At 50.2% G+C, this 12,818-nt stretch overlaps 1 protein-coding gene across 1 annotated transcript in view; it reads left to right on the top strand.

Moving 5' to 3' along the window:
* Positions 1-373: 373 nt before the first annotated feature.
* Positions 374-12,818, top strand: part of LOC141161132 (uncharacterized) — a 68,719-nt gene continuing 56,274 nt past the window's right edge. Inside the window, exons 1-3 of the mRNA XM_073645938.1 lie at positions 374-542; positions 659-873; positions 1,275-2,889. Of these exons, the coding sequence (XP_073502039.1) occupies positions 678-873; positions 1,275-2,889 (1,811 nt within the window). The 5' untranslated portion in view covers positions 374-542; positions 659-677. The remainder of the gene's footprint in view (positions 543-658; positions 874-1,274; positions 2,890-12,818) is intronic.

Here is a 12,818-nt window from a genome sequence, read left to right as displayed (position 1 = left end):
ACTACTGATGGAGTCATTTTGACTCCTTTCGTTTTTTATTTCTCTTCTGTGACTACATTTTTCAGAATTCCGGCTTGAAACTCGGTGACTTTTCCTCAAATATGATGTGAAAAAAGATTTTGTGAGAATAAATAATTTTGGTGAAAAATTTGCGCGTTTTTTTCAAAATTTACCAAGAACTACTGAAGGGAGTCATTTTGACTCCCTACTATATTTTGAGGTCCTTTTGTCACTAAATGTTGCTATAAAGTTTTGTGCATAATTTTTTCACTCTGTCTTATTTACCCTGATGTTCATATAGATGTAGTTCAATTTACATGTCAACTTTTCACATTTTCCTTGTGTTTTACCTGCTTGTATTACTGTGTAATGCTGAACAAAATAGCTTGTTTACTCTAGGCTCTTATCTTATGCTAATGAAGGGTGGTGTTTTTCTAAGGTCCTAGCAGGAGACAGTATTCTGGATAGTAACTTTACTTTCAGTTCAGCTGAAGAGACAAAGAGAACAGACGCAGACATACGAGCTCTGAAGACTCATACAGGTATGAATTGTTATGAAATAGTTTAGCTGTCTGTCAACTGATTCAGCCCACCTACTTTTGAAGGTGGCAGAACAGTTATTATTTCTTTTAGTTTTCATTTCATTTCTATTTTTCAGCAGGGAACTATATAGAATTATGGAATTTGTGAGGAATATGGAGAGAAGATGTTTGATAAAGCCTCAGGATATTCTGGCTACTTTGCAATCCATACCGGAGGATGAATCGGAATCCGAATTGCAGGAACATGTATTTGATTCTGACAGTGATGAAGATTTCATTCCTCAGAACATATCAAGTGAATCTGAAGACTCAGAAGGAACAAATCCAGAAGGTAAGTAGTTATGTGTATTTATTTGTTCTTCCACACACTGAGTTAGGGCCTGTGCACACTAGCAGAATTCTGGCTGAATAGCCATCTGGATATTCTTGCCGCAATACAGGCCGTACCTGCCCGCTCATGCCTGAAGCTCCGCTCCGAACCCCGGGCTGGAGCCGCTGTCAGGGACAGAGCAGCGCTTGCTTACGCGCGAGCACGGCTCCGTCCCAGACAGCGGCTCCAGCCCGGGGTTCGGAGCGGAGCTTCAGGTATGAAACTCCGCTCTGTACCTGAGCGGGCAGGTACGGGCCGGATTGTGGTGAGAATATCCGGTCGAATATTCCGCCGCTAATCCAGCCAGTGTGCACGGACCCTTACAAAACAAAAATTCTAAATATTCATCAACTTTTTTACAGATATTCCAAGCACATCAACTGGGGATCGGGCTCATGCAGTTATGTTGCCTCGTGACCATCCTCCTGGTCGTGGACAGAAAAAATCAGCAAAACGTCCCAGAAATGAAAGAACAACAGATAACGATGGCGGCGAAGGTAATGCAACAACAAACACCAGAGAAGGCGAATCTGAAGGAATACTAGTTTCAGCGGATGGTATTCAATGGAAACCTGTTGAAATTGGAGAACACTTGCCTGGTAGACGTGACAGCCAAAATATTCTTCGAGAAGCACCTGGCCCTACAGGATACGCCAGAAGAAATATCATTATCGATAGTACTTTGAGCGCATGGCGTTTATTTTTTGATTCATATATATTGACACATATAAAGAACTGTACGCTTGCAGAAGCATGCAGGAACAATAATTTACAGTTTACTCTATCTGATGAGGAGCTAGATGCATTTATTGCGATATTCTATGCTCGTGGAATATCTGGCACGAATCGTCACTCTATTAGCAGTATTTGGTGTAATGACTGGGGAATACCGTTTTGCAAAGCGACAATGTCTAGGGACCGCTTTGTTGAAATTATGAGGTTTCTCAGATTTGATGAGAAATCTACTCGATCGGAGAGACTGCAAACGGACAAGTTTGCTCTATTTTCTACTGTGTGGGACAGGTTTATTGAAAATTGTATTGCGTGTTACAAACCTGGCCCATACATAACGGTGGATGAGCAACTTTTCCCAAGCAAAACTAGGTGTCCATTCACGCAGTACATGCCTTCCAAACCAGATAAATATGGCCACAAATATTGGCTAGCTTTTGATAAGAGGAGCAAATATCTGGCAAATGGCTTCCCTTATCTAGGCAAAGATGACACACGCCGTGCTGAGGACCGTTTAGCTGACCATGTGGTAATGAAGTTATTGGACCCGTTTTTGAAAAAAGGTCGCAATGTTACAACCGATAATTATTTTACTTCAGTAAAATTAGCTAAACAGCTAAAAAGCAAAGGAACAACCATCGTGGGAACACTGAACAAGATAAGGCGAGAAGTGCCTAAAGAAATAAAATCCATGAAAGAGGAATTGTACAACACTAAAGTGTTTAGAAATGAAGACAATTTTACACTTACAGTATATCAAGGAAAGCCCAACAAAAATGTTGTCATTTTGAGTTCCGTCCATCCAGATGTTGTTGTTGCGTCTGATTCCGCTAAAAAAACTCCAGAAACGGTAAAGTTTTACAATGAAACAAAATATGGAGTAGATGTAGTGGATCAGATGGCACGAAAATATACCACACGAACATGCACAAGGAGATGGCCTGTTCATGCATTTGAAAATGCCTTAGACTTTGCGGGTATAAATGCATGGATAATATTCAAGGAGATTACCCACCAAAAAATGTCACGCAAGGCATTTTTGCAAACGCTTGTGAGAGAGTTGAGTGGTCCTTATGTCACAGATAGGGAAAAGGGTTCCACGTCCCAAGTTTCTACATGCTCAGAAGTGATGGTTCAAACAAAATTTTGCCAGATCAAAGAAAAGTGCAAGAAAAATAGATCTGTCGGAAATTGTAAGACTTGTGGTAAGTCTTTGTGTGGGCAATGTACTGCCATAAATCAAAGGCAATGCCTAAAATGCGAAACACCAAATGTTTAGAAGGTGAATTCTGCGCCATATTTTCATTTTTATGCTCCTCCACCTACATTTTCTCTGCTTTTTGTTCTTCAGTTGTTGTTTATATGTGTGCACTTGAATAAAAAAAAATGTTTGAAAAACGTCTATTATAATTATTGTTATTTTCTGTAGAAAAATAAGAAAAGCAGAAAAAAAACAATCAAAAGCATTACTGTTGGATCTCACAATAATAATACATTACAAAAAATATAATTATTAATAAATAACCACAAATGAAACTCTAAAAATAAACGAAAACAAGCAAGGAGTCAAAATGACTCCTTTCAGTAGTTCTAGGCGGGGTCACGAGTCCAGTAGTCCTAGTGTAACTGGATAAATTAACTTTAACATAAATAAAATGCTCATTTTTAATACTTTGCAGAGAATCCTTATGACTGCTTTAAGTCTGGAAGCCATGGACATCACCCAAAGCTGGGGTTCCTCCTTTGTGATGCTTTGACAGATCTTTACTGCGGCTGACTTCAGTTGTTGCTTGTTTGTCTGTCTTTCTGCCTTAAGTTTTGTCTTTAGCATGTGAAATGCATGCTCGATGGGGTCTAGTTCCAGTGATTGACTCTGCCATTGCAGGATATTTGTAACGAGTCCGGGTGGTGGAACCTCTGTGCCGAGGTGCAAAGAGGGACCCAGAAGGGCGTGACTAAGTATCAACCCGAACCGACCCTGGTTGGACGGCAGCAAACGTCACCGTGACCAGGGAGGATCTGGGCTGAGGGACCAGGTGCTACTCTGGGGACGACCTTGTAGGAAAGCAGGTGGCTCCCACGGGTCAGATGGCTGGGACTAACCGGTATGACGGATGGACACGGCAAGCAGGCAGAAGTCTCTGGTAGCTGACAGGTGGTCACGGTACGTGACAGCAGAGCAGGTAGTAGTCTCTAGGTTTACCAGGCAGGTGGTCACAGCAAGTGACGGCAGAGCCTCCAGGCAGGCTGGCAGGAAACAGGCGGGCGCTCCCAGGTGAGCGGGCAGACCGACAAGGCAGGTAACAGGCAGGTAACAGGTGGCGCTCCCAGGTGAGTGGGCTGACGAATACAGCAGGTAACAGGCGGGTGCTCCCAGGTGAGTGGTATGACAGACACAGCAGGTAACAGGTGAGCGCTCCCAGGTGATCGGGCTGACGGACTCTGCAGGTAACAGACGGATGCTCCCAGGTGAGTGGACAGACAGACAGGGCTGGTAACAGGCAGGTAACAGGTGAGCGCTCCAGGAGAGCAGGCTGGCAGGCTCGGCAGGTAACGGGCAGATAACAGGCTGGCAGGCAGGACGAGGAGTCAGGCTAGCAGCGGGACCTGAGGGCTGAAGCAGAGATCAGAAACTGTGCAACAACTTTGCTCGGACACCTCCATTTTGGAGGAGGTGCTTTATATATGGAAGGTCCTCCGGCCATTGGCCAGAGACTGCTTACGATGGCGTGCGCAGTCCCTTTAAGAGAGGGGGAGCGCGCGCGCGCCCTAAGCACAGAGCCCGGGAAGGAGCGCGCGCCGGCAGCAGCGAGGAGGGGAGCGCAGGAGGACGCCGCGCCAGGAGCGGGAAGGTGAGAGGGACGGCGTCTCTGCCTAGCAGTGGGCAGAGACGCCGATGCTACAATATTCCACCTCTTTGTCTTAAACTCCTAGGTTGCTTTCGCAGTATGTTTTTGGTCATTGTCCATCTGTACTGTGAAGCGTCATCCAATCAACCTTGTTGCATTATGTTGAATCTGAGCTGAATGTATAACCCTGTACTCTATAAAATTCATCCGGCTGCTTCTGTCTTCAGTCACATCATCAATAAACACTAGTGACCCAATGCAATTGGAAGCCTTGCATGCCCATGCCATCCCACTGCCTCCATCATGTCTTACAGAGGTATGCTTTGGATCATGAGCCATTCCAAACCCTCTCCATATTTTCTTCCTCCCATCATTCTGGTTCAGGTTGATCTTAGTTTCATCTGTCCAAAGAATGTGTTTCCAGAACTGGGCTGGCTTCTTTAGATGTTTTTCTGGCAAAGTCTAATCTGGCATTTGAATTTTAAGGCTGATTAATGATTTGCTCCTTGTGATGAACCCTCTGTATTTGCTCTCATGAAGTCTTCTCTTTATGGTAGACTTAGATACTGAAACACCTACTTTCTGGAGAGTGTTCTACACTTGAATGGATGTTGTGAAGGGTTTTTTCTTCACCATGGAAAGTATTCTGTGATTATCCATCAACAGCTTCAAAATGCAAATGCCACACCTGGAATAATCTCCAGACCTTTTACCTGCTTAATTAATGATTGATTAAAAACAGAATAGCCAATTAAAGAGCTTTTTATATAATTGACCCTTCACTGCCAAATATTTCCTTGCCTGTCCATTGTATTTTTATACCTTGTGGTTTCTGCCGTTGCCACAGCCACTGCACAGTTTTGACAGTCTCCTGGCTTTTATTATGTTTTGTAGTGCTATACTATACTGCTGCTGCCAGGGCTGCCATTGCTGGCTCTACACTGATACACATCTCCTTGCCTGACCCACTCTGGAACTTCTGTCACTGCGGCTAGGTGCCTACACACATCTCCTGCGCTTGTCCAGAAAGTTGTACAGCTATACTATGCTACTGCTGAGAAATAATAAATGTCCCAATATAGAGATCTTTTTGTCATGGCTTCTTGAAAAGCCATTGCTTGTTCACGTTTAAAAGAGCTAACATGTTCCTGTTTCCTAAAAAGTGATAATTTTTAGATGGTTTGATAAAAACCCTTTGTACGTTTTTGGTCATTTTGAGAATAGCGGATCCCAAGAAAGGGATGATTTTTTTTATTCGTAGTTGAGAAGCCATTACTTCTAAACTTTCAAAACAGCTAATCTGTTCTTGCTCCCTAAATGAAAAGATAATTTGTCAACAGCTTGTGAAAATGCTATCATTTCTTCATTTACTAAAGAACAACGCTCTTGAAATTCTCCAAAGAGGAATAGCTTCACCTTTTTTTTTGCAAAAAAGCTATTGCTTCTTCCATTTTCACCACCTGTGTTTTAAAATCAGCAAGGCAGGCATCTATCCCCAAAAAGGGATACATTTTGGTCCGTTTTTACAGTTTAAGTAGTCTAACAAGTCCAATACTGGAGTATGTTATTAAAAAACGTGTTATTTACCAATGGATATCATCAATTTTCCCATAGCCAGATAGGTTGAGGTCACTTGGACATTAATAAGGCTCTGTTTGTGTAAAAAAAGCACCAAAGAGGTTCAAGACAATCATAGAAAACCTAAAAGTGATAAACATGTATTTTCTGGGCAGTTAGAGGCTTTACAATATTGATATTTGAGGTGTTATTAAATAGGCTGTTCATTACCATCAGTTACCATTAGTGTTGAGCGAGCACTAAAATGCTCGGGTGCTTGAAGCTCGGCCCGAGCTTGCCGTGATACTCGGGTGCTCGACCCGAGCAACGAGCCCAATGTTAGTCTATGGGAGACCCGAGCATTTTTGCGGCGGCACCCCCGGCAGTCTGTAGAAAGCCTAAAAAGTGCCCAAAACGATAGTGACAGTGCTCAAATGACATGGGGACAGCATGGGGATCACCCCAGGAAGCATTTCTGACCCCCAGGTCACTGCTGTCAACAACGTGTTCAGAGGTATTAAGCCACTTTTACAGGCTCATAAAAAAACGTTCAAAAACGAAAGTGAAACTTTTTTCCTGTGAAATATGTGAAGGAATTTCTTTTCCAGGGTAAAGACTTGTGTATAAGATAAAATAAATAGCCAAAAACAAAAATACTCCTCCACACCTTGGGCTATGTTCACAAGTAGCATTTTTTATGCATTTTTGCACTTTTGTATTGCTTTCAACTGTGACAAATGCATTCACCGGGAAATGTCATTTTAACATTTTACAACCTTATCTGGCCATGTGCTGTGTGACACATGCATACAGTGCTGAAAAGACATGGGGACAGCATGGGGACGACCCCTGGAAGCATCTCTGACTCCCAGGTCACTGCTTAAAAGTGTGCCCATCAGAAGTGATCCTTGCCGCATCAGAAGATGCAGACTTGCAACTATCCCCGTGCAAGTCCTTGTCCCAGGGCAGTGTTCAATTGTACCTCCCCCATTCCTTGCAATGCCAGAGCAAATATGCAGCCAACCACCCACCCACCCCCAGGCTGCAATACCATACTGCTAGGTTGCACTTGAAATGGGGCCTTTCAGTTTTGAGGAGGCCGAAGCTGGCCACTGCCACATGGCTGCTTCGGCAGCGAGGTATCCATACTCAGTACCCAGCCGCCCGGCGGCCGGGTGTCCACGCTCCGTCCCCAGCTGCCAGGGAGCGGTCGGGTGTCCACACTCGGTCCCCAGCCGTCCCGCGGCCAGGTGTCCACACACGGTCCCCAGCCGCCAGGGGGAGGCCGGGTGTCCACACTCGGTCCCCAGCCACCCCGCGGCCGGGTGTCCACACACGATCCCCTGCCACCTGGGGGCGGCCGGGTGTCCATAAACGGTCCCCAGCCGCCCCGATTTCTCCGGGGAAACATCCACACAGACTTTTATTAGACTGGCCTGCTTTAGGGCAGCATTGGACGAGCCCACCAGAGAACCCGACTCCTCCTTTGGGCCCTGGCTTGTCCATTGGGGGAGTTGTTTGTCCCAAGGTGAGGAGCATGATGAGGATGATAGAAGTTAGCATATGCATTGTTTTCTTGGAATGCAAGCGTAAGTGTGCAACCTGCCACCCACCCACCGCCAGGCTGCAATACCATACTGCTAGCTTGCTTGCACTTGAAATTGGGCCTTTTAGGCATGTGGAGGCAGACGCCGGCCACCATGTCATGGCTGCATTTGCGGCCCTTTTATCCATATTCAGTCCCCAGCCACCCGGCGGCCGGGTGTCCACACTCGGTCCCCAGCCGCCCCGCGGCCGGGTGTCCATAAACGGTCCCCAGCCGCCCATATTTCTCTGCGGAACATCCCCACACACTTTTCTTAGACTGGCCTGCTTTAGGGCAGCATTGGACGAGCCCACCAGAGAACCCGACTCCTCCGGTGGGCCCTGGCTTCTCCATCAGGGGAGTTGAGAGTGCCAAGGTGAGGAGCATGATGAGGATGATAGAAGTTAGCATCTGCTTTGTTTTCTTGGAATGCAAGCGTAAGTGTGCAACGTGCCACCCACCCACCCTCAGGATGCAATACCATACTGCTAGCTTGCTTGCACTTGAAACTGGGCCTTTTAGGCATGTGGAGGCAGACGCCGGCCACCATGTCATGGCTGCGTTGGCGGCCCTTTTATCCATACTCAGTCCCCAGCCGCCCGGCGGCCGGGTGTCCACACTCAGTCCCCAGCCGCACCGCGGCCGAGTGTCCACACATGGTCCCCAGCCGCCTGGGGGCGGCCGGGTGTCCATAAACGGTCCCCAGCCGCCCCGATTTCTCCGGGGAACATCCCCACACACTTTTCTTAGACTGGCCTGCTATAGGGCAGCATTGGGCGAGCCCACCAGAGAACCCGACTCCTCCGGTGGGCCCTGGCTTCTCCATCAGGGGAGTTGTTTGTGCCAAGGTGAGGAGCATGATGATGATAGAAGTTAGCATCTGCTTTGTTTTCTTGGAATGCAAGCGTAAGTGTGCAACCTGCCACCCACCCACCCCCAGGCTGCAATACCATATTGCTAGCTTGCTTGCACTTGAAATTGGGCCTTTTAGGCATGTGGAGGCAGACGCCGGCCACCATGTCATGGCTGCGTCGGCGGCCCTTTTATCCATACTCAGTACCCAGCCGCCCGGCGGCCGGGTGTCCACACTCGGTCCCCAGCCGCCCCGCGGCCGGGTGTCCATAAACGGTCCCCAGCCACCCATATTTCTCTGTGGAACATCCCCACACACTTTTCTTAGACTGGCCTGCTTTAGGGCAGCATTGGACGAGCCCACCAGAGAACCCGACTCCTCCGGTGGGCCCTGGCTTCTCCATCAGGGGAGTTGAGAGTGCCAAGGTGAGGAGCATGATGAGGATGATAGAAGTTAGCATCTGCTTTGGTTTCTTGGAATGCAAGCGTAAGTGTGCAACCTGCCACCCACCCACCCTCAGGATGCAATACCATACTGCTAGCTTGCTTGCACTTGAAACTGGGCCTTTTAGGCATGTGGAGGCAGACGCCGGCCACCATGTCATGGCTGCGTAGGCGGCCCTTTTATCCATACTCAGTCCCCAGCCGCCCGGCGGCCGGGTGTCCACACTCGGTCCCCAGCCGCCCCGCGGCCGGGTGTCCATAAACGGTCCCAAGCCGCCCCCATTTCTCCGCGGAACATCTCCACACACTTTTCTTAGACTGGCCTGCTTTAGGGCAGCATTGGACGAGCCCACCAGAGAACCCGACTCCTCCGGTGGGCCCTGGCTTCTCCATCAGGGGAGTTGTTTGTGCCAAGGTGAGGAGCATGATGATGATAGAAGTTAGCATCTGCTTTGTTTTCTTGGAATGCAAGCGTAAGTGTGCAACCTGCCACCCACCCACCCCCAGGCTGCAATACCATACTGCTAGCTTGCTTGCACTTGAAATTGGGCCTTTGAGGCATGTGGAGGCAGACGCCGGCCACCATGTCATGGCTGCGTCGGCGGCCCTTTTATCCATACTCAGTCCCCAGCCGCCCGGCGGCCGGGTGTCCACACTCGGTCCCCAGCCGCCCCGCGGCCGGGTGTTCATAAACGGTCCCCAGCCACCCATATTTCTCTGCGGAACATCCCCACACACTTTTCTTAGACTGGCCTGCTTTAGGGCAGCATTGGACGAGCCCACCAGAGAACCCGACTCCTCCGGTGGGCCCTGGCTTCTCCATCAGGGGAGTTGAGAGTGCCAAGGTGAGGAGCATGATGAGGATGATAGAAGTTAGCATCTGCTTTGTTTTGTTGGAATGCAAGCGTAAGTGTGCAACCTGCCACCCACCCACCCCCAGGATGCAATACCATACTGCTAGCTTGCTTGCACTTGAAATTGGGCCTTTTAGGCATGTGGAGGCAGACGCCAGCCACCATGTCATGGCTGTGTTGGCGGCCGTTTTATCCATACTCAGTCCCCAGCAGCCCGGCGGCCGGGTGTCCACACACGATCCCCAGCCACCTGGGGGCGGCCGGGTGTCCATAAACGGTCCCCAGCCGCCCCGATTTCTCCGGGGAACATCCACAAAGACTTTTCTTAGACTGGCCTGCTTTAGGGCAGCATTGGACGAGCCCACCAGAGAACTCGACTCCTCCGGTGGGCCCTGGCTTCTCCATCAGGGGAGTTGTTTGTCCCAAGGTGAGGAGCATGATGAGGATGATAGAAGTTAACATCTGCATTATTTTCTTGGAATGCAAGCGTAAGTGTGCAACCTGCCACCCACCCACCCCCAGGCTGCAATACCATACTGCTAGCTTGCTTGCACTTGAAATTGGGCCTTTTAGGCATGTGGAGGCAGATGCCGGCCACCATGTCATCTCTGCATTGGCGGCCCATTTATCCATACTCAGTCCCCAGCCGCCCGGCAGCCGAGTGTCCACACTCGGTCCCCAGCCGCCCCGCGGCCGGGTGTCCATAAACGGTCCCCAGCCACCCCGATTTCTCCGCGGAACATCCCCACACACTTTTCTTAGACTGGCCTGCTTTAGGGCAGCATTGGACGAGCCCACCAGAGAACCCGACTCCTCCGGTGGGCCCTGGCTTCTCCATCAGGGGAGTTGTTTGTGCCAAGGTGAGGAGCATGATGATGATAGAAGTTAGCATCTGCTTTGTTTTCTTGGAATGCAAGCGTAAGTGTGCAACCTGCCACCCACCCACCCCCAGGCTGCAATACCATACTGTTAGCTTGCTTGCACTTGAAATTGGGCCTTTTAGGCATGTGGAGGCAGACGCCGGCCACCATGTCATGGCTGCGTTGTCGGCCCTTTTATCCATACTCAGTCCCCAGCCGCCCGGCCACCGGGTTTCCACACTCGGTCCCCAGCCGCCCCGCGGCCGAGTGTCCATAAACGGTCCCCAGCCGCCCATATTTCTCTGCGGATCATCCCCACACACTTTTCTTAGACTGGCCTGCTTTAGGGCAGCATTGGACGAGCCCACCAGAGAACCCAACTCCTCCGGTGGGCCCTGGCTTCTCCATCAGGGGAGTTGAGAGTGCCAAGGTGAGGAGCATGATGAGGATGATAGAAGTTAGCATCTGCTTTGTTTTCTTGGAATGCAAGCGTAAGTGTGCAACGTGCCACCCACCCACCCTCAGGATGCAATACCATACTGCTAGCTTGCTTGCACTTGAAACTGGGCCTTTTAGGCATGTGGAGGCAGACGCCGGCCACCATGTCATGGCTGCGTTGGCGGCCCTTTTATCCATACTCAGTCCCCAGCCGCCCGGCGGCCGGGTGTCCACACTCAGTCCACAGCCGCACCGCGGCCGGGTGTCCATAAACGGTCCCAAGCCGCCCCCATTTCTCCGCGGAACATCCCCACACACTTTTCTTAGACTGGCCTGCTTTAGGGCAGCATTGGACGAGCCCACCAGAGAACCCGACTCCTCCGGTGGGCCCTGGCTTCTCCATCAGGGGAGTTGTTTGTGCCAAGGTGAGGAGCATGATGATGATAGAAGTTAGCATCTGCTTTGATTTCTTGGAATGCAAGCGTAAGTGTGCAACCTGCCACCCACCCACCCCTAGGCTGCAATACCATACTGCTAGCTTGCTTGCACTTGAAATTGGGCCTTTGAGGCATGTGGAGGCAGACGCCGGCCACCATGTCATGGCTGCGTCGGCGGCCCTTTTATCCATACTCAGTCCCCAGCCGCCCGGCGGCCGGGTGTCCACACTCGGTCCCCAGCCGCCCCGCGGCCGGGTGTTCATAAACGGTCCCCAGCCACCCATATTTCTCTGCGGAACATCCCCACACACTTTTCTTAGACTGGCCTGCTTTAGGGCAGCATTGGACGAGCCCACCAGAGAACCCGACTCCTCCGGTGGGCCCTGGCTTCTCCATCAGGGGAGTTGAGAGTGCCAAGGTGAGGAGCATGATGAGGATGATAGAAGTTAGCATCTGCTTTGTTTTGTTGGAATGCAAGCGTAAGTGTGCAACCTGCCACCCACCCACCCCCAGGATGCAATACCATACTGCTAGCTTGCTTGCACTTGAAATTGGGCCTTTTAGGCATGTGGAGGCAGACGCCAGCCACCATGTCATGGCTGCGTTGGCGGCCGTTTTATCCATACTCAGTCCCCAGCCGCCCGGCGGCCGGGTGTCCACACACGATCCCCAGCCACCTGGGGGCGGCCGGGTGTCCATAAACGGTCCCCAGCCGCCCCGATTTCTCCGCGGAACATCCCCACACACTTTTCTTAGACTGGCCTGCTTTAGGGCAGCATTGGACGAGCCCACCAGAGAACTCGACTCCTCCGGTGGGCCCTGGCTTCTCCATCAGGGGAGTTGTTTGTCCCAAGGTGAGGAGCATGATGAGGATGATAGAAATTAACATCTGCATTATTTTCTTGGAATGCAAGCGTAAGTGTGCAACCTGCCACCCACCCACCCCCAGGCTGCAATACTATACTGCTAGGTTGCTTGCACTTGAAATTGGGCCTTTTAGGCATGTGGAGGCAGATGCCGGCCACCATGTCATGGCTGCATTGGCGGCCCATTTATCCATACTCAGTCCCCAGCCGCCCGGCAGCCGGGTGTCCACACTCGGTCCCCAGCCGCCCCGCGGCCGGGTGTCCATAAACGGTCCCCAGCCACCCCGATTTCTCCGCGGAACATCCCCACACACTTTTCTTAGACTGGCCTGCTTTAGGGCAGCATTGGACGAGCCCACCAGAGAACCCGACTCCTCCGGTGGGCCCTGGCTTCTCCATCAGGGGAGTTGTTTGTGCCAAGGTGAGGAGCAT

The sequence above is a fragment of the Phyllobates terribilis genome, unplaced genomic scaffold (assembly GCF_046119375.1).
Source record: "Phyllobates terribilis strain yellow unplaced genomic scaffold, ASM4611937v1 Scaffold_1__5_contigs__length_1240528914, whole genome shotgun sequence".
Classification (NCBI taxonomy): Eukaryota; Metazoa; Chordata; class Amphibia; order Anura; family Dendrobatidae; genus Phyllobates; species Phyllobates terribilis.
The sequence above is the reverse complement of the archived record's forward strand: the minus strand, read 5'-3'. Positions and strand labels throughout refer to the sequence as shown.